General features: G+C 38.4%; 2 protein-coding genes and 1 long non-coding RNA gene across 4 annotated transcripts in view; 2 read left to right on the top strand and 1 right to left on the bottom strand.

Moving 5' to 3' along the window:
* Nucleotides 1–13,024, top strand: part of LOC100645083 (discoidin domain-containing receptor 2) — a 141,041-nt gene extending 128,017 nt beyond the window's left edge. The window contains exons 10-17 of one of the 2 annotated variants that reach the window (XM_048407749.1): nucleotides 4,642–4,811; nucleotides 5,067–5,238; nucleotides 5,977–6,239; nucleotides 6,900–7,037; nucleotides 8,931–9,238; nucleotides 10,280–10,514; nucleotides 10,635–10,784; nucleotides 11,357–13,024. In XM_048407749.1, the coding sequence (XP_048263706.1) occupies nucleotides 4,642–4,811; nucleotides 5,067–5,238; nucleotides 5,977–6,239; nucleotides 6,900–7,037; nucleotides 8,931–9,238; nucleotides 10,280–10,514; nucleotides 10,635–10,784; nucleotides 11,357–11,506 (1,586 nt within the window). In that variant the 3' untranslated portion in view covers nucleotides 11,507–13,024. Of the gene's footprint in view, nucleotides 1–4,635; nucleotides 4,812–5,066; nucleotides 5,239–5,976; nucleotides 6,240–6,899; nucleotides 7,038–8,930; nucleotides 9,239–10,279; nucleotides 10,515–10,634; nucleotides 10,785–11,356 lie in introns of both variants that reach the window. The other variant, XM_003396599.4, reaches the window with a different exon arrangement.
* LOC110119446 lies at nucleotides 4,842–6,972 on the bottom strand. Its single transcript, XR_002307944.2, has 2 exons — nucleotides 6,750–6,972; nucleotides 4,842–6,222 (listed from the first exon to the last, which is right to left on the bottom strand). It is a non-coding gene; the product is annotated as an uncharacterized LOC110119446 (long non-coding RNA).
* A 2,254-nt stretch (nucleotides 13,025–15,278) lies between the features above and the next one.
* On the top strand, nucleotides 15,279–18,756 carry LOC100644966. The gene is made up of 3 exons (XM_003396598.4): nucleotides 15,279–15,431; nucleotides 16,459–16,575; nucleotides 18,166–18,756. The coding sequence occupies exons 1-3, from the start codon at nucleotides 15,371–15,373 to the stop codon at nucleotides 18,288–18,290; spliced, it is 303 nt and encodes a 100-aa protein (XP_003396646.1). The 5' UTR covers nucleotides 15,279–15,370; the 3' UTR covers nucleotides 18,291–18,756.
* Nucleotides 18,757–23,561: the final 4,805 nt, after the last annotated feature.

Genomic DNA, 23,561 nt, shown 5'->3' with positions numbered 1-23,561 from the left:
GTTCTAATGAATCGATTTCATCGAGGTAAAAAGCACATCGCGAGCTTTTTCTATGTTCCTGCAAAAGGCTGCTACACGAACAAGAAAGAATATTTAATTTCTTTTTGTTTTAAAAGAATAAAAAATATTTGTATATTAATTGAAGGGCTCGTAACTAGACAGCAGACTTTTTCGTATTTATGGGAAATTTAAAAGTATAAAATTCCATATGATGATCGTAGCAATATGAATTTCGATAAACATTCGCAGTCTATTTGAAATAAAAACGATCCTTGTCAAATTTTCCAATCTTTTAAATAATAATGCATTCCAGTAACCAAGAGTCACGTCGATATTATAACAAGTAATCTATCTTTAGTTATCGTTGGATAAAAATGAAACAGTTCTATAAAGACTTTTGTCGCGAAGTCCACAATTTTATGATTTAACTGGATATAATTCTTCTCTGATATAATTACAGATATGGTCATAGAAACCACGTAATGTGGGGAATATCTTTTTAAAAAAATTAAATCTTAAGTTATCGTTTAATGAAAATTAATTGGATTCATGAAAAGCTTTGTCACGAGTTCCATAACTTGGTCAGTTAATTTAACATAACTTTTCTGTAATATAATTACAGATGTATTCTGATATTATGTAACGCTGTGAACACTTTGTTTAAAAAAGTTCTGTTTCAAAAAATCTATGGAACAGAAATAGAATATGCTATTGTTCTTCTAGAAAGACAGAAACGTTGAAAAGAATCGTTCTTGCTATAAGCCCTTCAATTTTTTTATTATCCAATGCGAATGTCGGGATTCCGAGTCGAAGAATAAACCACGTTGTTCCCCTAAAACTGGTTCATCCTTACCGCGTCAGTTGTTCTGAAAACTTTAACCATGTCTGAATGCATCCGCTTTAATTCAAGCAGGGGAAAAAGCTGGGTTTTACAGAACCATAACGCGATGAACCACTTTTTTATCCTATGAAAGCTCTTCGCTGCGTATACTTTTTGACGAACCGAAGAATCAAATTTCCAATTATCAGAATGAAATTTCCCATATCGGTATCGTTCGGTTCTTCGACTCCCTATTACCCCCTATATCATTCTTTTCCTCTTTTTCGCGATTTTATTTTGAATAAAAATATTTGTCTTCGTGAATGTTATTCGAAGAATATTTTATTAAATATAAAAACATGAAGAAATTATTTTTTAATGGCGTAAATTATAAAATTCTCTAACATCGCGTTCTAAAATAATCACCATTTTTAACATATCAACGACCATTGACGTATTACTACATTTTTTCATAGTTCAAAATCCATACAGATCGATTATATCAGTAACTCTGAAAAAACGATGATTTCTTGTATCTATTTCAATTAATAACAGTAAGTGATACAACATATATCACGGTAAATCAAATTTTTGAAATTCTCGATCGTCTTTTAATTGTACAACCTTGTGGTTCTGTATAATGTGAGATACCGATAGGATCATTAAAAAAATTATTTTGGATTTTAATAAAATTATTTAAAATCGTTTGAGACGTCGATAAAATTATCTCGGAATTATTTAAGATTTTGATAGAATTATTTAAGAACTATTTGAGATTTCAATGGCATTACCAGCTACGAATGTGTTAAAGAAAGAAGACAACCAAAGAAATCAAACGTCGCAGGCAAACAGGAAGCGACCAAGACACAGACTTAATTACAGGTCCCTGATGGACGAAACAGCAAACTCCTCTTCGTTTCCCTGTGTACCGAAAACTCAAAATATTTCCCCTGGACCATCACGAATAAACGAGCAGTTTTCCAGTCGCGCGTGGCTGCGATTATCCAGCCGAAAAAATAAAGGAGCGCATCGTTAGAGCCAACCATAACGAGACGGGCACGTGTATACGCGAAATCTCGGTTTTTTAACATTTCCCCGCGCAAAGAGACAGAAAGATAACGTGCAAAAACAGGAAAAGGAGATAGACAGCTTTACGTCCAAATACGTGTCGTTCTGAGTCCGAAAACCTGCGTTACTGGCATAACAAAATAAAGAGTACGTATCCAATTCATGTCGAGATTATCCGCAAGTTACAATGGAATTCATGAAAAATGCACGAGGCACCTTCGGGAAAAATGATTCAATGAAATTGCTATAGAACATTGGAAAGATTGGATTTCAAATTTAAAAAAAGTGGGTTTTGTATATTTAACTACCAAAGTGATCGAAATGACTAAATTTGTAATTTTTCATTCGTCAATTGAATTCTGAATAATTTTTTCGTAGATTTCGGGGACATCGAGGATTTGAATGGTTTTCCTCTTCTTTTTTTTTTTTTTTTTTTGTCTTTGTAAAATATATTGACAAGGGATTGTGTCCCCCGTTAAATTATATATTTTTATTTTGACTTTCTGATACAAGTTTTATATTTTAGTCGTCAGTAGTACCTACCAATGTTAAAACGCAAATTGTTACGATGACGAGCTTCATTAAGTTATTCATATGTTATTAAATTAAATTTACCTGCACTTGGTAATTATATTTATTTAAAGAACTATTCTCAAAACACGTGTAACGTGTATTCTGGATATTAAAATACCTTTTAACCGACCGCACAAACGACCGCAAAATTTAACCTCGTTACCCGCTCTCCTGGACAAACATTTTCGCACACTCTTTCAAATAATCCAGTAGTGGATAACACTTCTTCCCTGGGCAAGTTTGCCTTTCCAACAAAAAGACAACGAAGGCAGAAAAAGAGCAGTAACGCTTAATGACTGGATAAAGCGCGGGATTAACAGAGGAGAGCTAGGAGTACATTGACGGAGAAGTTCGTAGCGTCGCGTCGATGTGAAATAAGCAGTTAATCGGACGAAAGTGGAAAATTAGAAAAGAAAGTAGTCCGCTGGTTGGACAGAGATTAGACAAACAGTGACGGAAACGGTTTAATTAGAAGAGAATCTGCCCAAGTGTAATCACGTGTTCCGCAGGCATTACCGCGCACCCCACAAATCCTCTAATTTTCTCGTTGCGTTTCATCCAACCCTTCGAGCCTTGATATCGTTGCAAATAAAACAAAAATCGGACGTTCGGTTGCGACATCGTTGAACGTAGTGAAGTAGGAAAACAGCGTAGTATGAAAACGAGGGACCGACCACGTAAACGCAAAAATAAGAAAAAGCAATGGAACTAAAAAAGAAAGAAAAGAGGCGGAAAAATAGAAGGGTGGAAGAAATAGGGAAAAAGGAAACGGGGGAAAGCCAATGGAAGCTAGTACTATCGAAACAATACGAAACGGCGTGCTGTTTATGCCTGTTGATATTATCGTCGAGTGGCGCTCGAAGGGGAAAAAGAAGCAAGATTATCGGAAAAGAAAAGGAGGAGGAAAAAGAAAAATGGTAAGAAAGTCTAAGAATACGTAAGAATGAAAAGTAGACCACGAGGAATAAGACCGAAAAGAAAGGGAACAAAGCGATGGAACAAGATAGAGATGGGGAACAAAAGAAATTAAAAGCCCTCTGGCGTATCCCCCTCCATTTTCCTTTTTTTACTTGTTTTTTTTCGAATCGATAGAAAGGGCCGTCATTTAAAGAGTAGATTTTCCGGTTCGAGTCGTCTGGTGTACGGGTCCACGGGGACCTGTGATCCCGAATTAAAGTCGAAATTGCAGGAATACCGAAGCTAGGTATAGAGGTAACTTGGCCATCATTTTACTTTTCTCGAAGAAACTGTGTCGAGGAGCCGGCTGATCGAAGAAAATCGGTCTCCGAGTCTCTGGGCCGAGCTGAGATCTTGATCGCCACGCGAGGCCACTCTCGGCTGGCTTATTTATTTCTCTCGTAAAACCGGCGTCGTGACGCCGCCTCCGTTTTCGTTGTACACGAGCCGCATAGCCGATAAAACAGCTGGCTCAGCCGACATGAAAAATTAGAAGAATGTAACGGCGCATTGTAAAGTCACTTTATCGAGCAACCCGCGCTTCGTCTTTCTCCAACTTCACCTTATTTCTCTTCTCATTCCTCTCCTTCTTCTTATTATTCTTGTTCTCCTTCCTTTTCCTACCTCGTGTTTTTCATCCTCCTCCTTTAGCTTTCTTCCAACTATATAAAGTTTCGCTCTCAGTGAAACGGCGATTAGCCTTTTCCTCCGGTTCGCGATAAAATGTTACGGTTTTTTAAGCGACAGAAAGGGTAAAGAAGGGCATTCCGGGTCGACTGCGCCCTTTAAGAGCAATAAAACCGTTTCCAGTGGAAAAAGATTCGTCCGTGTCGCGAAAAGGATCGCTTTCACTCCACTAACTCGAATTGCATTCTTCGTTATTCGATTAACCTCCTTTGTGTCGATGGGCTATTCGAATGCTCTCAGTTGTAAACAGTCGTGTATATTTGTTTGTTAGTCGATCTTAAATTTATTAAAACGAAGAACAAACAAAGATTAAGCACTGACTGGATTTTAAAACGATTTTAAATATTCCTTTTCTTCTGTTCTATTTTACTTTTTTATATAAACATATAATTATCGAATTGAAAGCATCGTGATTTATACATCGATCAATATGGAGGAATGATTCGATTCATTCCTTATGCGAAAAGAAATAAAGATACAGAGAGTATGGTTGGCGACCGTTCTCCATTAAAGCGAAACATTTGGCATAGTTACAGCAGCGGGAGAGGGTCAGGAATATTTAGAGGTACTAATAGGTGTTCTGACTGCCATTATCCTACTTCTTCTGCTGGTGTTCGTCATTATTCTACTTCTGAATCGACGGCAAAAACTTCAGAGTTCGCCGACCGTTCTGAAAAATCCATTTGGATTCGCCATAAACATGAAGGTAAGAGCCAGCTCATAAATATGCCGAAACTTTTCCAGAACGATAAGACGGATTTTAATTTGTCATTAAAAGTCTCCAAACTTTGTCATCTGTAGTATATACCAGTCAACACGAGCGGGTTTCGTTCGAAACGAGAAATAGAAAAGTACTCCATTAACGAATATAACTGTACGCGATGTAGAAATTATATTTGGCTAATATGGCAGGCTTTTCTGTATACTTTCGATCGATACAAACAATTCGAACGGTTTACAGGGACTCCTACTAAATTTAACTCCCGGTGGAATGCTGACAGAGACTGCCAATCACGTATCGCCGGACATGCCAGAGGACGGAAGCATGCACGAGTCTTTGACAATGGAACAATTCAATTCACCCCTTGTCAGCCCACAATATAAATCTACGTACGCGATAGTGGCCACTTCCGGTGAGTTTTATAACACGAAATCCTTCGCTTCTTGCTTTCGAGGAACGCAGATAAAATTTTCCCCCTTCGCAACGCACGTGGCCATTGAAACTTGAATCGAGTAATTTACTTTATTACCTTTCTTCAATTTTGAAGGTACACAACATCGTACAAAAGCCTCATTGCAAAACTATTGCAAGGTATACGTTACTTGTTTTATAATGGCAAGTAAATATATTTATAGAAAATGTTTTCACGTGGAAACTTTTAGATATTTTTACATAGGTTGGGTAATTTATGGTTTTCCCTTATTTACAATCTCTTTTTTTTTTAATGCTACGTTAAATGGTATTCTGACCTAAATAACGTAGAACGCGTATGACTCGTTTTAAACAAGAGGAAGAAGTAAAGAAAATGAGAGACAAAAATTAGTCCTGTTTTAATATTAAAAGTAGAATGGCAGAAAATACGTAACTTACCATCTTCATCACTGTGTTTTTTAATGAACATTTATTTGCTGCTTTCATATAACTTTGTCATATACGTTTCTATGTTATTTCTTCTATAAAACGTTCATACGTAAAACCATTTAAAAATTCTACTTAAAGATTATGTCAGTATAAATCGTGCTACATTTTTAGTCTTTTATATGAAGTAGTGAAATATCAGAAATAAGAAATTCTTCCGAAGGTATCTTGGTTTTTCCTGTATTCTACGAAGCAACGCGTTGAAGGTAAATAAAAATCGATTTCTTTCAAGAATCCCCGAAAGACCTGAAGGACGTGAACGTCTCGGAAGAAAGCGTTCGACTCGATACGAGACCTGAATCAGCCATAGGACCACCGAGTTGTTCCTCATCGCCGACAAACTCTCCCGCACGACATTCTCAACACTACAGGACTCTCCAAAGTTACACCAGTCCAACTGCGAAACTCAATATCGCAGCCGCGTCTAATCACCAACGGGACGTCGATCAAATCCACTCGAAACGTTGGCACACAGCTCCTAAAGAGAAACACAAGGTTTGTACGTAGTGACCATTAGCTTCAACCAGCAATCTAGAAGATGAAATTGATTAATCGGCACTTTGATTTCGATAAATACAGATAAAATCTAAATTGGAGAATCTTAATTATGATACACGATGAAACGAAATAAACAGAAAATATGTATAGTTTATTCTTTGACAAAGATATTGAACTTTTGAAGCTAGTACGAATCGAAGCTAGTTTGAGTTGATAAGTATAATTGCTTTTCTGTATATCTACGAAATGAATAAAACTTTCTCAAAATGATTCCGATATTAAGGCAGAAAATACGCTTGATATCTCTATGTACGAGTATACATATGTAAATTCAATATTCACCAGAGACCTGTAATTCTTTTTTAAAAAGGATCCTTAATTACTCTCAGCTGGATTTAGAAAATTAAATTTCGATTAATTGAAATGAAAATAAATTTCAAATGAGAAGACCTAAAGTTGAAAAAAAAAATTGAATCTTTATCTCTTCTATAATGTAACTCTACTCACCCACAATGAAATCACGTTACAGTCTCTGTTTACTTAAAACATATCTACTCTTTTCATCTCGAAATACTAATAAATTCAAACATCCGGTTATAAAAATATTTTTGTAACAAATTGCAACGAACGTTGACGATCTCTGTATCGTTTTCACAGATACCCGCACCTGTCGTCAGCTGGAATATCGCGCCCAGCATGAACAAACCGTACAAGTGCAAGGAGATAGAGCCCACCAATATACCGCGACAGTGCCTACGTACCACGGAGAAACTTGGCTCGAGGAATATCGGCGAGGTACGGCGATAAACGATTGGGAAATGATGCGCTTCGCTACGTGCACGTGCACGTGGAATGCAGCTCCGCTATCTCGTGAACGCGTTTCGTTTCTCTCATAACTAATACGAAAACGCAGATGATGATGAAACACGATTCTCGTTTTCCCGGGTTGCATTAACCTTTAACACTCGCTTGTTACGTTCGCGACTGTTTAATCTAAATTTGCTCGGTAATAACGTTGATATGAGAAAGGGGAGTTTAGTTCTTCGCATTCCGAAAATTTAAAAAATACGATTAATTATCGATTTCGATATATTTTCACGGCGGAAATCCTTATGGTGAAAATCGAGAATTTTGTTTCGAAAGAAAAGAAGTTACAAGTATCTATAAATTCGTTAAATTTTTTTCCATTTTTTATCGGTTTAAATGATACACAAAATTCCATGGCGGTAAAGTACGAAGGGATTAAAAACGTAAAAATTTATAGAAGATACGTAATAGGCAAAAATATGTATATAACCCCCCAAAATACTACATATTACGGTATAATATTTAGCGAATGAAACAAATTCCCATTTAGAATGTTTCTTTATCTTCTTATTTATCCATATGTTTATCTTTCTCTATTTATCTTCTGTATACTTATTTCTTTAATTACGCCCATGAAAACACGAACTTGCGTGAACAACCGCAATCTGATAATAAAAATGTGTTCGAAAAATCGTGTTGTGCTTAGTTTGAATCTAAGAATGAAGATAAAAATATTCATCGCTAAAATAAAGACATTTAATACATTTGGAAAAACCCACGAAACTGATGTAATTAGCATAAGATCTGTGTCAGCGGCTGAGTCGATGTTAGAATCACGTGATCGATAAACTAAATGGTATCAGTGGCGATGTTACACGTTTTTATTACGACTCCACAATACACAGTAATACGTTCGTCTGCAAGCTACAAGGAAACTTTACCCGCGGAACATCGAAGGGGAACGACAACGGAGCATCGGGATAATGCACTTACTGTGTACATTATGCGCGTACATGATGTGCACACGGACACAGATTTCCGCATCAATATACTTCCGGGATTCATTGGTTTATGTATGCATTAACGACGATAACAGGCCGAAGAAGCTGCGAAGTGTTGTCTTCCAGCCTCTTGGACGATTAATGCGCAAACTGCGTGGCGTTGCACACCATTTGCACGCAACTTGTCTCCTAACGAGAGTACAACAATATCTAGGCCAATTGCCCATTATTGTTGTGTAGTTACGAAGATTAATGACATATAAATGTAGTTAAAATTGCACGAAGCCGTAAAGACAAAGTGTCATACTTGTTTCTTTCCTATTTTATACAAGTATGATATATTACAAGAGTTTAATCATAATATTTTCAAAATCTTCCCTTTCATTTTAATCATTGTTTATTATATCCTTTTCTCAGTCATTCTTTAGTTAATCAACTCTTTTAAGGATAAATCTCTATTGTCGTTTATTCTTCGTATTCTTTATTTTTAAATGAATACACACCTTCATAGTCTTCAACCGAATACATCAACTAGGAGCATCATATTTTACTTCCAAGTAAAATTTCACCTACGCAGAATACTTAACCGTTTCTCAGCACAGTATAAGAAAAATTCGTAGAAACGACCAAACGATACGAATACGCGCAACGTAATTATTTTTATTAGTCATGATAAATTAAAGGCACAAATAATAACTTCTTAAATCATTCGTCCTGAATACACCCTCGTTTCATTACCCTTTAAAAGAATTTACGTCCACGAAATTATAAAAAGTAAAATTAACTCCAGAAAACTGTGCAACGCAAATTTATACGATTATTATTCGACTTTCCAAGAACCTACTCGCCAGTGACAATTTCCTTTTTTCACGATTTTCAGGCGATAGTATGCGAAGCAGTCGGATTAGAGGACGTGGTGGCAGATGCTCCGAGATTGGTGGTGGCTCGCGTGCCTACTTGCGGCGGTGACATTCGAGCCGGTAGTACGACGGACCAAATAAGAGAAGTCCGATTTCTGTCCAGCCTGTCCGATCCGAACGTAGCTCGGATCCTGGGAGTGTGCACCGTGGAACCAGTCCCGTGGACGATCATCGAGTACACGGAACTCGGTGATCTCGCCCATTATCTTCAGTACAGTGTGCCACTTACGGGAACGCTTAGGCCAAGCTGCAATTTGAAAGCCCTTAGGTGAGATACCGCTATTCGCCGCGGTGCACCGATTCTAAAACGATACGTACGAGCATCACAGGGCACACGGATAATTCGAACATAGCCTTATACGAGCGTTACGAAATGGAATCGCGATGGTACCACCGATCACTGTAATAATTCACGGATGAATAATATATTCACTTGTCGCGCGGCCTCTCTTTTATTCGGTACAATCGCAGCCTGGTTCGTTTATAACGTACCCGATTGATCTTAATGGCACTTCCGCGTTATACAGCTTCCGATTATATACGATTACGAGATCGTACATTACTCTTGTCGTTGCTGATAATGTTCCGCCAAATGCTTTGTTACTCGGATAATAATTAACGTAATATTTTATATTCGTGAACGTGGAGAGAGAAAAAAGAGAAGTTCCCGAGAAAATTTGAAAGAGAATGAAGCTTTGCTATGAAGCATTAATCCCTCAATTCCTGTAGGTAGCTATAAACTTTAGCTTTTATCTATTGTACGATATATGCAAGCTGGGTAGTTTAAAAGTTCTAATGCACTCTGGTAGAAGGTTTAGGTAAATGTAAATTATTACGTTTCGAATTTATGTCGTTATATAAATATTTAATGGTACGTACATAAGTACTGTCCATAACGTCGAACACCCACGTTCACTGGTTTTATTATTAAGCGAAGCTCCTTTGCGTTCATTAAAATGATAAAACGGCAACAAAAATTTATGATTTACAAAGAGAAAAAAGTATTTCGGTATAAATTTTTGAAGCCATTCATCCTATATCACGTATAACAGAATTTTACATCACAATCCAAGCTATGAGAATTTTAGAATAAATAATGATTTATTCATTCAATCTATAGAATCGACGAGATAAACGAGCGAAACTCCGGTGAAGGAATGTTCGAAAGCGCCGTGATCTTAGGAATAGAAATTGTTTCGTTCTTGTATGAAAATAGAGTTGTTCGTACATTCCATAGATCGGACAACGAACGAACGAACATCAATTAACGTCGACAGGTTGAAAAGAAAGCATTATATTATGATTTTAGTCAAAGCTGCCTGATGTACATGGGGACACAGATAGCATCTGGCATGAGGTTCCTCGAGTCAAAGAATCTGGTGCACAAGGACCTGGCAGCCAGAAACTGTCTAGTGGGCCGCTCTTACACCGTGAAAGTGACCGACATAGCGATGTGCAGTGACCTTTACAAGAAGGATTACAGTGACATAGGCGGCAGACCGCCGGCGCCAATCAGATGGCTGCCGTGGGAAAGCATTCTGCTGGTAAGGCTAAATGATTTTCGTCAAGCGAATCTCGTTCTCTCTTTAACGAGCGCGTTCTAGATCGATCGACCAGTCCATAAATGGGAATAGTACCAATGAACTTGCGCGTTTCGATTCTAGGACAGGTACACTTGCTCGAGCAGCGTCTGGTCGTTCGCTGTCACTTTGTGGGAAGTGATGAGCCTGGCCAGAGAGAAACCTTTCCAACATCTAACCAACGATCAAGTGATACAGAACGCAGAGCATATGTACTATGGGGCTGAGTTACAGGTATTCGAGCGTTCCTCTTTTCTTTATAGCGTATATTATATTTTAAGAATCAAGATATACGTGTTAGATATACATAGATACATTTTGTAAATTCTTATTTTAAAATAGTTTACGATAGTAACGATATTTTCACTCGATAAAAAGACGAAAATAATTAATTAAGATTTCAAAGACCAACATGTTAATATGCTACATTCTATTTGTTATTTTCTTCTGATTTACATTATTGAGTTCCGTGGTTTAATATAGTGGCCTTGAAAGAAAAGGGAAAAATAAAAGAAAGTATTTACTTAAGATACTTTTCGTTGCTATATCCTTCACCAATTAAATCCTACAATTTTACGAAATTGTATTTACTATGCTATGATTAACATAATTTTAAATCTTACAAACATTTTTTGTGTCTCTGATACGTATAATGGAGTCTTGTACAGTACTCTGTTTATGTCTTTTAATAACGTTGCGCCTTAACATATTATTTCATTGATTGGTTCTTAGTGTATTAGTTCAGTAAAAAAAAGTTGGAAGATTAGATAAGTAACCTCTTTAACAAATCTGTATTTTCATTTCAGATATATCTTCCAAAGCCCACGATGTGTCCGGAAGAAGTCTACAGGATGATGTGCTCATGCTGGCGGAGGGACGAGACCTCGAGACCGACGTTCAAAGACATTTATACGTTCCTGAAAAACGTAATCGCGGACTATCGACCTGGTGCATAAAAGATTCCACTAAACTGTGATACAAGAGAACGGACAATGAATCTCCTCTTGCCGACTAAAAACTCCCGACGTCGAGACTCGACGGAAGTGTACAATCGTTAGTTTTAGTGCATGCTGTGGAGAACGAGCCGCGCCGAATTTTGAGATTTTCTCGATCGTAAAGAGATGATCGAAGGAGAAATTTTCGCGATGCACTCTTATCTCTGAAGCGAAGCAAGGCGAAGCCTTGAAAAGGGTTCTTCTGTACTCGATCTCTATCTCTGGCTATCGATCGGGCAAAACTAAAAACTTAAAAATATATAAAAATACGAAAAAAAATGACGACTTCGCCAGAATCTCGGTGAATTTTTGCCCGGTCGTCCGACGAAAACGTCGCCTCGATATTTTCTAGTCAGCTCGGTCCTTCAATTCCTATGAAAGTGCTATATATCGTGTACAGTATTCTGAACACTGAAGACGCGTATACCGCGATGCTAAGCACCGATAAGTCTATCCACTTGTACATACGAGACTAGATACTGACGCTAGGTAAACTCTGGGAATTTTCGCGACTGCTGGTGCCTTCGAAAAACATTCAATCGTGTTCCTTCACTTCCCTCGAATGGAGAAACTATGCTATACACGAATTAATTACACCGATCTTAATATATTGTGTACAGGAATTACATTTTTTAAGTTTTGAATATTCTTAAAAATCATCGACAGAAGTGGCGTCGTTTGCTTGTTTTCATTTAACCCCAGCGTAGACAGCTGAGTAAATTATACAACGATCAATCAGTAAATCTATTATTTACTTTACGTACACAATGTGTTAATAATTTATACGAACAATAGACGCGGTAAAGCATAAATTTTCCAAGATCACGTTTACATAACTATTCTATAGAAATCTCTGATCCTAATCATCGCATTATATCGCGTTATAGAAATTCTACTATTTCTCGAAGCGACACGACGCGCCCACCAGCAACGCAAACCTCCCGACTTATACTTGTACATTCGAAAGCCCGTCGTACGTAGCAAAGTACTTATATCGTTCCATTGTATTCCTTTCCGTTCGAAAGAAAAACCTCACATCTTTAACGGGCGTAGATTCGAAAAAAAGAAACTCGACTAAACTCTGTTCTTCGCGAGAAACCTAAACGCATAATCATCACGCTCTTTCCTTTGATTTACCATTTAAGGGCAGAGAGGAGAGACAACGAGGCGTAAACGATCGCTGTAACGCTGCCAGAGGAATCGATCAAGCGATTCTGAGCTCTTCGTCGCCTCGAATTCCGAGAACTGCGAATTGAACGTTTGAACGCCACCAATGCTACCAACCTGTTTGATGGTACGATAATGTCAATAACACATCGTTGCAGAACGTTAACTATCACAGGAAAATTGTTGGTAAAGTGCCAAACGGAGTGAAGCGTTCAAACGTTCCCCTCTGCACGCACCTTTCTGTAATTCTTAAGATGGATTCAAGTATACGTTGAAATGATTAACAATAAAGTACTGAGTGTTCCTTTCTGACTGTGACTGCGTTTTCTTTTTCTTTTCTTTTTACTTTCTATCTTTACGTTTTCTATGACGTCTTTTTAATTATGGTGAATAAAAATAGAGGCTTGATACTTTCGGAAAACGGCCCAACTATCTCAAGATTAAGTAAGTAGTAGAAACTTACGCGTCTCGAAATCTCACATAAAATCCAGTTTGATAAATTAGATAAGTTCCAACTTTGTTTTTTGATAAGATTCTAAGATAGCCTCGGTGAACAACGCGTTCAATAATCTTCAAAGTTTATTGACTCTCAAACGCGTTAGTTCGCCAAAACTTTCCAAAGAAACTATTTTTCCTTGAATTTAAACGACACCGTGAAGTCAATGAAATTTACTTACAAAATACGCGGTTCGCGTTAAGAATAATGTGTTCCTGGAAATATTCCCTATATCTGGGATAATATCACGAAACAACACGGATAAAGATACGTATTATTCGGTACTTTTTCTTCTAGCTATTTATCTCGAGAGAAATATTTGTCTTCCATAAAAGGGATAAGATAACTACGTGTAAATTTCTTCATAAAATTCGCAGAGGTGAAATTATCCTTATTACGTGGTATAGTGACGATATAATTTCAATGTCACTGACAAAAAGAATATTACCGAATGCTCATAAAAGCCTCGATAAACGGATATGTACTTCCATGAAAGGTCACTTAAGGTGTCCAGATCGAATCATCGAGAATGGCTTGAGTCATTTAAACGAGTATCTGAACACGAAACATTCTCTCGCCAGAGGTAAAGTGGTGTCCTTTAAGTAAAGTTTCGACCAGCAACGGCTACTACAGTCTCGATATCTAAAAAGGTTGCCGGAACAATCGTTGCTCGACCAGGTATGACCAAAGTTTTCGAATTTTCGAGGTGGTTCCATTAAACGAAGGGGATCAGTCATAAATCATCGGTAAACCTTTTATCGACACAATTCGGATAACATTGCTCTGTGTCGACAGGAGGCTCATTAATCTTCTCTCGACGAAGTGCATGGATCAGACTCGATCATAACCGACCCGCTCCGGAAAATTAACGACAATTTTATGGGAGCTGGTAAAAACTTTGAGACGTGCTCCTAGTGACGCATTAGCGTTTTTAATCTTTCCGATGAAAATTTGTATACGATGAGGTACGCTATAACGTAGTAACGAGCAATTTTTATGACTAAGATCAGAATGCTATAACGTGCAAGGACGCTACAACGAACACGAAGAAAGATTAGCCGTTCTGCCAATTTTTCCACTCCACCTTCGTTACGATGGTAAAGAGTAAACGCTAATTGACGATGCGAAATTATTTATTTAAATTATATTTTTCCACTGCTTAAATCGTTGTACTAGCTGTAACCATGCTTTTAACTGTGGGCCTAAGACGAATTATTCCTAATAACGTATGCTTATGCTTATATTAATCTACTCAAGAATATATGTTGCAACTAATAGATGCTATAACGAGCGTGGTACGAGCATCAATACCGCTCGTCCTAACATACTTTATCACACCTATATACATATATGAAATTTTATATATTCGGAGGAAATAAAAAATAGAAATTAAGAAACATAAGGGAGGCGAAAATCTGTGGTCTTATGTATTCTAGAATTGATACAAAGGTCTCGACAAACAAAATCTTCAGAAAATAACCACTTTACATATCGAAAATCTTCATTTACAATATCTACATTTGCAAAACGAAGGCTTGAAACGGATAGAAATTAAAAATCTGCGGTTACATGGATGCCAAAGATCGATAAGAAGATCTCAGTTTGTTGTCTTTAGCATTTATCTTAACGAGAAAGAAAAGTAGGAAGAAATTACTCGTTATCTATAGCAAAATCGAAAAAATAGTGTATAAATCTAAAAACACATACTCTCCTAGAGTTATCTTTTGATGTCGTAGAAAAAAATCTTCGATACTTCTCCTCTCTGTGGTGGGTAAAAATGAATAAAATGAAAACATTCGATATTGCACGGATGTCACAGATTAAACATTAATCCAGTCGTCAACATGCCTAACAAGCTGTACGTGCGTCAACTGTTTACTCGCGAGGGGAAGTACGAAAGCGCGCTTCACTCCGGAAATCACCGTGACTGATCGATCGAATTGCTTCAAGACAGAACTAACAACGTGTTCGTACATTGGTCTCGGAGAGATAATGAAATGCACGACGACGAAATGGGCGGGCGGTCGCCTGTGTGCGAGTGTATACGTGTCGCGTAACGTTGGTCGCTTACGTTTATATAATGCTCGACCCGGGAAAGTGAGACCATTGAATCGTCGACTGTCAAAGAGGCACGCGTTCCTCGACACATCATCAACGACAACATGAAGCTCTGCCTGTCTGTTTTTCACGTCGCCCTCGTGGCCACCCTTCTGCTCTTCATCGGTAAGGAAACAGAGGTCTAACGATCAAATCGATTAACTTAACGCTAGAACTACCAGATTCGTCAAAATAATAGTATTCAGATTTTTCGCTTTTGTAACTACTGAGGTAAAAATATAACTATGTATATTTATTACCTTTATTATATAATTATATTTATACCTATTTATTTCTATTGTACTACTTTAATTATTATTATCTATGCGTGTATATTTATACACAATATAATTATGTATATCTGTTATTTATTTTTATATAGTTATATCGGCTTATTTATTTCCATTATACCACGTTAAATAAATATATTTACATTACTCACAACACAGATTGATAGTTATAGCGTTAACCAATATTTTGATGATGGATTCGAATAAGTATCGCGTGGTTTTATAAATTTAACAAATCTTTGCAATGTACATATTAAAAAGTAAATGTTTCTTATATCAACACCTGAAAGATGGTAACAAAAGTGAATGACCTTAAGATCAACGAAGAGACTCGACTTTATAAAGAATTTTCACTCGCTTCGTCACGCGGATATTCTTTTGCAAACGGTAGGAGAAATCAAGGTAATTCGCTTCTCAGACTAGCCACTTTAATTCAACGCTATAATCTAAGCACTTGGAAGATAATAGAAGCAATCTGTTCTTAAATTGAATATAAGTGTCTGAATAATTGTGAATTTTATCAAATTATTCATTCGTAGTACCTTCGATCTTTTTCGTTCGATGTTTAACTGTGATTTTACATTGTGGCGGCATGCAAGACCCATAAGTAGCTACAAACTTCCCTTTGATGGGACGAAGAACGAGTGGCTTTCTTTACCGCGACACAGCAACGTCCTGGTAAATTGAAATATTCGCCCCAGCGAGCCCGTCTCAACCCTCCCATTGTTTCACTCGCTTCACTGACCTCATGTTCCATCGAAACTCTTCTGTCGATCGTACAAAATTTCGTCGCACGATGTCCAACCAATTGCTTAAAGATCCTCAGCGATGATAAGCTGAAAATACTAATCTTCTATTTCCAGAGTATACAACCGCAAACAGCATATGTCCTGAAGAGAATTGCCTTGAACCGATGAAATGTGACGATTTGATCGTCGGTGCTACGTGTCCACAATCAAGTAACATGTGTTGCAGCGTGGGTAAGTGTATTATTTGATCTAGTATGGTTTTTAAATGGAGCAGTTGATGAACTTTCTGAAAAAAGTGTCTATAAATCTAGTTATTTTATTATAAATCTGTTATTTCATTCACGTCGCATGTACTTCATCATACATATACTAAATGAAGTAAAATTTGTTCGAGTTTCCTGATAAATGTTTTCGATGAGCCTGTTTTCTAACTCAATAGTTGAATTATTTTATGAAGATCTTCTTCATTATACAAATATAAAAAGAACAAGGTTCTTTAACAGCAATTATAATTATCGGCCAAAACTTAGCTGATATTAGCAAACTAGAATTAATACTTTTAATCCGTTCAAAATTTGAGTCACTGTTTCGTCTTATGGATCCGTTTTCCAGGAATCTCTTCAATTAGACTCGAACGAGGTAATAAATTATTATATCGTCGATTATCTAAAATTTTCGTACCTAAAAGCAATAACTATAAGAGAAACAAGAATATTCATTTTCTCGGTTGGTTACTAATAAGCAGTTCGTGAAAGGAGTTTGACGTTAGGTTAGTTTGAAGCGTAATTTACGTATTTCCATCGTTTGCACGAGTTCTTTATTGATGTCCGCGAGCTGGTATGGAAACGGCACGCTTTCGTTTATTCCCGTCACGGTATAAAATACACACAGAAGACCGATGGTAATTATGAGGCAGTAACGATAACGTAACCGTGCGTTACAACTGGATATAGCAATTTCACGCTCGCCGGTACGGCACACACGCAACACCATAATTTCTACTGTGCCAAATCGAATACTCTCGAGATTCACTTTTGCGCGCCGTGAATTTCGAACGAACACGTCGACGAGTTAATTCATGCGTCACTGTGCCCGCACTTTCACGAAACATGTCGCTAGCCTACTACATCCAATCGGCTCTTTCAACTTTATTCCTCTTTAGTATTCATTCAATCTGTTCTTCTGCCCTATCTAATGTTTCCTTTAACTATTTCCTCATTCGATATTTAAAAGCGTAATTCATCGGACAATACGATACAAAATTAGAAAATTTCCAATAAGCCTATCGTGTTGCACGTGTATTTTAAGGACACAGTGAAGAGATATAAATTTGATGTCAATGTTTGTTGTTAATTTTCTGATTATGATGCTATTTTATGAATAAAAAGGGGCATTTTAATATAACTATAAAAAGTGAGAAGAAAAATATTCTGTTAAAGTTTAAAGATATGAAACAGATAATCGGTTTATAAAATATTTAGGTCGATGTATAAACACGTATTTAATTCTTAGATCAAGCAAAAAGAAAGAAATAGAATTTTTGTGATATACGCGTCAATAAAAGACAAAAATGTGACGTTTCTCATATGATTACCGTCAAATTTTTCTTTCTACAACATATATCATATCATAGAAACTGTCACGCATAAATATGTACGACCTCTTATTTATCATTTCAACCAGCAGTTTCTAGAAACTCCTCACTGACATGTCAAAAGTAGTATCGACTCAACAAAAAAGCAATCCGTTATCAAACGATCAATTCTCCTACAATTTCTACATCCTGTTCCACTGTATGAAAGAGACAATTTCTGTTCACAGTGAAATCGAAATATAGGACTCATTGCCGGCACTTCGGAGGCGAATGCTTGGACTTCTGTAACCGGTTACTGCGTCAACCAGCGGTCGATTGTCCAGCTGACAAAGTCTGTTGCACGTTAGTTTAATCGATCAGGAGGGGAAAAACAGGCAACAACAAAAGGCCTGTCCAACGTCTGGATCGTAGTGTTAATGTAAGCGATTAGTTTCGACATCAGCTGCGGCTCGTATCTGATGCGAACGTAATATCACGCGATGCGACGCATCTGTTCCGTAGAACGGTAGAAAACCGACTTAATTGGTTTTACAATTACAACGGTAAATGCGTGGCGTGTGGGCTAAGCCCGTATAACGAATGAAAAATGGCGTACGCCGCGTGATAATTGCGAATACGCGGCCTGTCGCACAGATGTGGCACTCGTCCGCGTGAAATTAGTGCAAATGTGAAAACGTTGGCTCCTCCATACGTCGTGAATGTTCGCGGTGACTCGATGCATTCGTTTCAACGCCGAGAGAAGACTTTAACATGTAAAACGCTACATGGTCACGAGGGGGAAAAGTATTTATAATAAAATATTCGTGTCTGACAGACAATGTGGAATTTACTTTTTTACTCTAGAAACTTTTCACCTACTATCACCAGTCAATGCCTACGATTTATCGTTGTTTGCGTAAAGGATTTTTATAATTAGATCATTAAAGATATGACAAGGACGTAGGGTGTGTATACATATGTATATATAGCTTTTTATGCTACGTAGGATAAGGCATTGGGGCAATGAACGTTTATCGCGTTATTGATCGTATTTTTCTGATAAAGTAGCAGATAATAATATAATATCCTTGACCGATATTTCTGGTTGTGAAGTTATTATCTGTGATCAATGTCTGCATTTCACGAAGAAAATGAATCATCGTTGAGAGTATGGAACAATCATTCAGGTAGGACTCTTTTTATCTCTTCCTACTAATTAATTTGTCTTTAACATCTTATTCACGAGGTCGGTAATTATCGATAAATTGAAAAGCATTGTTTAATGTCACCAAACGAAAGAAAAAAGATTATAAAATATGAAAATTTAAATAATATTAATATGAAATAAACAAATTTCAAAAAACCGACAGAAATTAATATATTTCCACAAAATGATTATCAAACATCGTATCGTTGCACAATAATCGCGTCGATATAAATCCAACGCGAGGGACAGCGAGGCACTGAAAAGAAACAGGAAGGACGCGCAAGAGAGTAAAGAGAAGCAGGAAGAAATAAGAAATGGATAGGAGGGGTACGCGTAGCTGCAGGCAATGCAGGCAGGACATTTGATGGTGCAGAAACGCACGCACAGGAGATTTAGAGTCGTGTTGGTCAGCCCTCGAGGAGCTACTCGGAGAATCGTGTGCAGAAGAGAAAGAGATGACGCCAGAGGCTTCTTCTATCGTTGGCCATCTTTGTTCGCGAGATAAGAAACCATGGAACGGTGACGCCTTCGTTAATGTGAATTAACGTTATAAAGTGTTGGCGTCTAAAACGAAAGATCATTTAAATGCTAAGATGTATTCTTCATCTACGATCGAAAAAGAGATGAAGAAGCAAGAAAGAAGAGGTACCTTGCCCGAGGCGAAGCACGAGGAACATGTGACACTAAATATAGAAACACGCCACGGACGAGACCGAGGAATTCTCCAGAAGGTAACGAGAGAAACATCCTCGTTTCGATAAAATAGAATTAAATGACAGATAGTAAAGAAATTGCGAGGAAGAAACGGATTAGTACATCGATGATCTACTACGTCAGAAGTGGTGCTTTTTCTAAGAAGAGTGCATTTCATTCATCCGGAAGCGGAAATGTGTACCATATTATCATGATGGTAGCAATACTTGAGTTGGTAATGGGTAGATGGCGAGTTTTCAGGTAAAAATTCTAAGGTACAAAAACGTATAGAATGCACATAATAGGCGAAAATATATAAAATACTCAAAGATACTGGTTGGAGTTTTTAGTAAGTAGGAACATCCACGGTCAAGCAATAGTATAATATTTATTTTGGATTACTATAAAAGAATAGGTAATTTGAACTTAGTATCGTTTTAAATATTCTATAAGAAACAATTCTTTAGGAACAAATCCTGATTTCTACGTTACATGACTAACAAAATCTAAATCAAAGAACAATGATCGCTTACGACAAACTTTCCCATTCCCTCGATACGACTTCATCCTTGATCCAATATCATCTACGAAACACCAATTTCTCGAACTCCATAAATCCTCCCCCAAATTTTCCCATAACTAATCCCGAATCTCCAAATCACCAGACCTAAAATACGTCCTCATAACGCGTTCCCTCCCACGAACCACAAAATGACGCGAAGAAGTTGGAATTATCAAGACGAACGCGAAGAGACGAAGGTAAGTAGAGAAACGGGAAGAGAGACGAGACGAGGACGAGGACGAGGACGACGAAGAGGAAGATGATGAAGAAGAAGTACACCTTGCCCGGAGCGCTGCAGGCAGATGCCAGTACGTTGGTACGTGTACTTACATATACACACGTAAGAGCCGTTTCGGTTAGCCCGGGGGCGAAGGCGCGGAATCATGCAGCGTAGAAGAAGGAGGAGGCCCCCGCCTCGCCCCCCGGCCCCTCTGCGTTGTGTGGAAGATGCCCCCGAGGGTAGACGCGGAGGTGTACCCCACCACGAAGTACAGCGGAGCAACGGTCGTTCCGCTGCGGGCACGGAAACGAGAGGAGATAGCGGCGAGCTTCGTGCGTCCTCTTCACCCCCGCCTCCGCCTGGCGGCTCTCCGCGGGCAGAAAGGGTGAAGGGCGGAGGGCATCGTCGAGGTGGAGGGATTCACGGTGCCCTCCGGACATTCAACGAGACAATACGCTCCGTGAAGCCTGCGGCGACTTCACGGCGGACCACGGCTCTTCTTCTCCTGCTTCCCTTCTTCGTCCTCTTCCGTCTTCCCCCTTGCCTGTCGTCCTCGTTCCTCAGCCCTTTCTCGTATCGCACTTTCAGTCCCTGCTACGCTATACCTCCTACCAATAGTATCGCGGCTCGTGTTTCATCGTTTTAACCGCGTACGTTCGCGGTCTACTCACACTATAAAGAAATTCTTTTTATTACGGAAACAGATTCCGAATCTTGATCCACCTTTTTTGGGGGGGGGGAATTATTAAAAGATTCTGTAACGATGGATAAGTTATAGAGGTAGATCGTCGATTATAATGTGAGTTTATATGGATTTTGACGATTTTGATGATTTTGTTAATTGTGAGTATATTCTTTTGTATCTGGATTTCTCTATAATTATGGCAAAACGGAAAGCTCATTGCGCATACTGACAAAAATCTAAATATACGAGAAAGGTAATCTAGAGGAAATGCTGTACGTTCCATCTAGTTTAACCCTTAACCAGTGTGACGCGGATCATATGATATTCCATACGTTTATCATTGTTACTGTCAAAATATTATTCGCATGAAATTTTTCACATTGGAAATCCTACGTTGGTATCCTTAAATTACGATTTCGGCTTCCCAGTTGTTAGTCAAACTTCTGATTAACCTTTTACTCATCGCTTATTTATCAGCGATCTGACCTCACCAATTCAGAGTAGGGAAGTTCCATAAAGGATGGAGGAAATGTAGTTCGCGAAAGATGGATAAGGGACAGCGAGCTCGTCATTTTACAAGAGATGGTAACGAGGATTACGATTAGGAGAGCGCGGAAAGTTTGTCCCTGTTTCTGCAGGGCGAAGAAACTACCGGCGCTGCTGCATTTCGTCTTTCGATGTAATAAAGTGCAGCACGGCCTCGAGTCGGGGTAGCTTCTCGTTCGTTCCGCCGCTCTATATTTGTCTTTCCTTCTTTTCCCTGGCCCTTTCCCTCGGCCTTTCTCGCCCTCCACCTTTTCGTTCGCCTTGTATGCTCGCTTGGAGGGAGTAACGATGCCCTGGGGCGCACCTCCGCGGCGCGGCTCCGCGGTAACGATAAGCAACGAAATGAAATATTAATGAAGTACCTGAACGCGCGACCATTTTTCGCGGGCGTCTCACAACCGACGCCTCGGGTGTCGAAGAAAAAGTCGTCTGGCTCGAGGGGTGGGTTCACGAGGATCATCGTCGTCGTCGTTGCTTGAAATAGAAAAAACGGCGAACGGTTGGGAGAAAGAAATGAGAGAAACCGCTGACGAAAGCGTGTTTCGTTTCTAGATAAAAGTAATTGATGACTCGGTCAGATTTTATTCGGCGATCCTTCAGGAGGTGAAGAAGCGGGTAACTCAGTGTTTCTTGTTGCAAGTTTCTTTCCTTGACATTCATGTACTATGAAGATTTATTGCAGAAGCACTTAGAGAAACTATTCATTAACATAACATACATACGTAATGAGCTGAGTGCCGATTTTTATGGATTCATGAAAAAGAAGGTTTAAAAATGCAGAGGATGAAAATGTACCGTAGTTTATAATATTTAACAAAACAGTTATCTACGTAGGTTCAATTTTTTAAATTATACGCATGAAAACTATGAATTACAAACTATGAATATACTTGAAAATACTTGAACGACGCCAAATATTTTATTATCGCGTGGAGTACGTGGGTATTTCATAACTCTGGAACTCGTTTCAATAATAGATAAAAGACACGAAAATACCGTTAATTTCCTCTGAACAACTATCTATCTGAACATAAAAATATTATTACACATCGCTAGATTGCAGCTTAAATAAATTGAACAGCATTAAGATAAAAACGACAAAAAAGGGAACAATTTAATACGACCTTTTTCCTCGATGATTTCTTACCTGGATGCAATTATCCATCTACATGGACATGGCTAACATGGATTCGTCAAGGAGAACGCGGATCGCTTGTGAAAGGGTTAATCTATCGCGATATATCATTCGAGCACCTGGCTGGTCGTCGCGTCGCGCTGTGCAACGTCAATCAGTGACACGTCGATCGATGTTTTTTTGCACGCGAAGCGTTCGCTCAATAATAATTAACGACCGACAGTCGCATTTCCAATTTAAAAAATCTCACTACCGCCCGTGAACTGTCATTTGCATCGATCGCGCCTTTAAACGTGCTTCGAGACATGTTCGACTAAAGTTTCTCTTTGGAAGAGACAGGTACACGTATGTGAGCGGTGAGAAAGCAAGAGAGGAAGGATAACGACGACACGAGAAAAGCAGCTGATAAACGAAACTTTCGACACCCCGAAAGAGGCATGCAGGTCCAGGTAACCAGGAACAGGATACGCGATAACCGGGGATCTCGACGCGAACAGCCAGCTAATTCGCCGAAGCCGCGTTTTCGCGAACAATGCATGAAAATAACCCATTGCACACTTTTACCACGGTGGTTCATGTCAGCGTGGTTGCATTTG

The sequence above is a fragment of the Bombus terrestris genome, chromosome 7, assembly GCF_910591885.1.
Source record: "Bombus terrestris chromosome 7, iyBomTerr1.2, whole genome shotgun sequence".
NCBI classification, from domain to species: Eukaryota; Metazoa; Arthropoda; class Insecta; order Hymenoptera; family Apidae; genus Bombus; species Bombus terrestris.
This window is presented reverse-complemented; position numbering and strand designations above follow the sequence as displayed.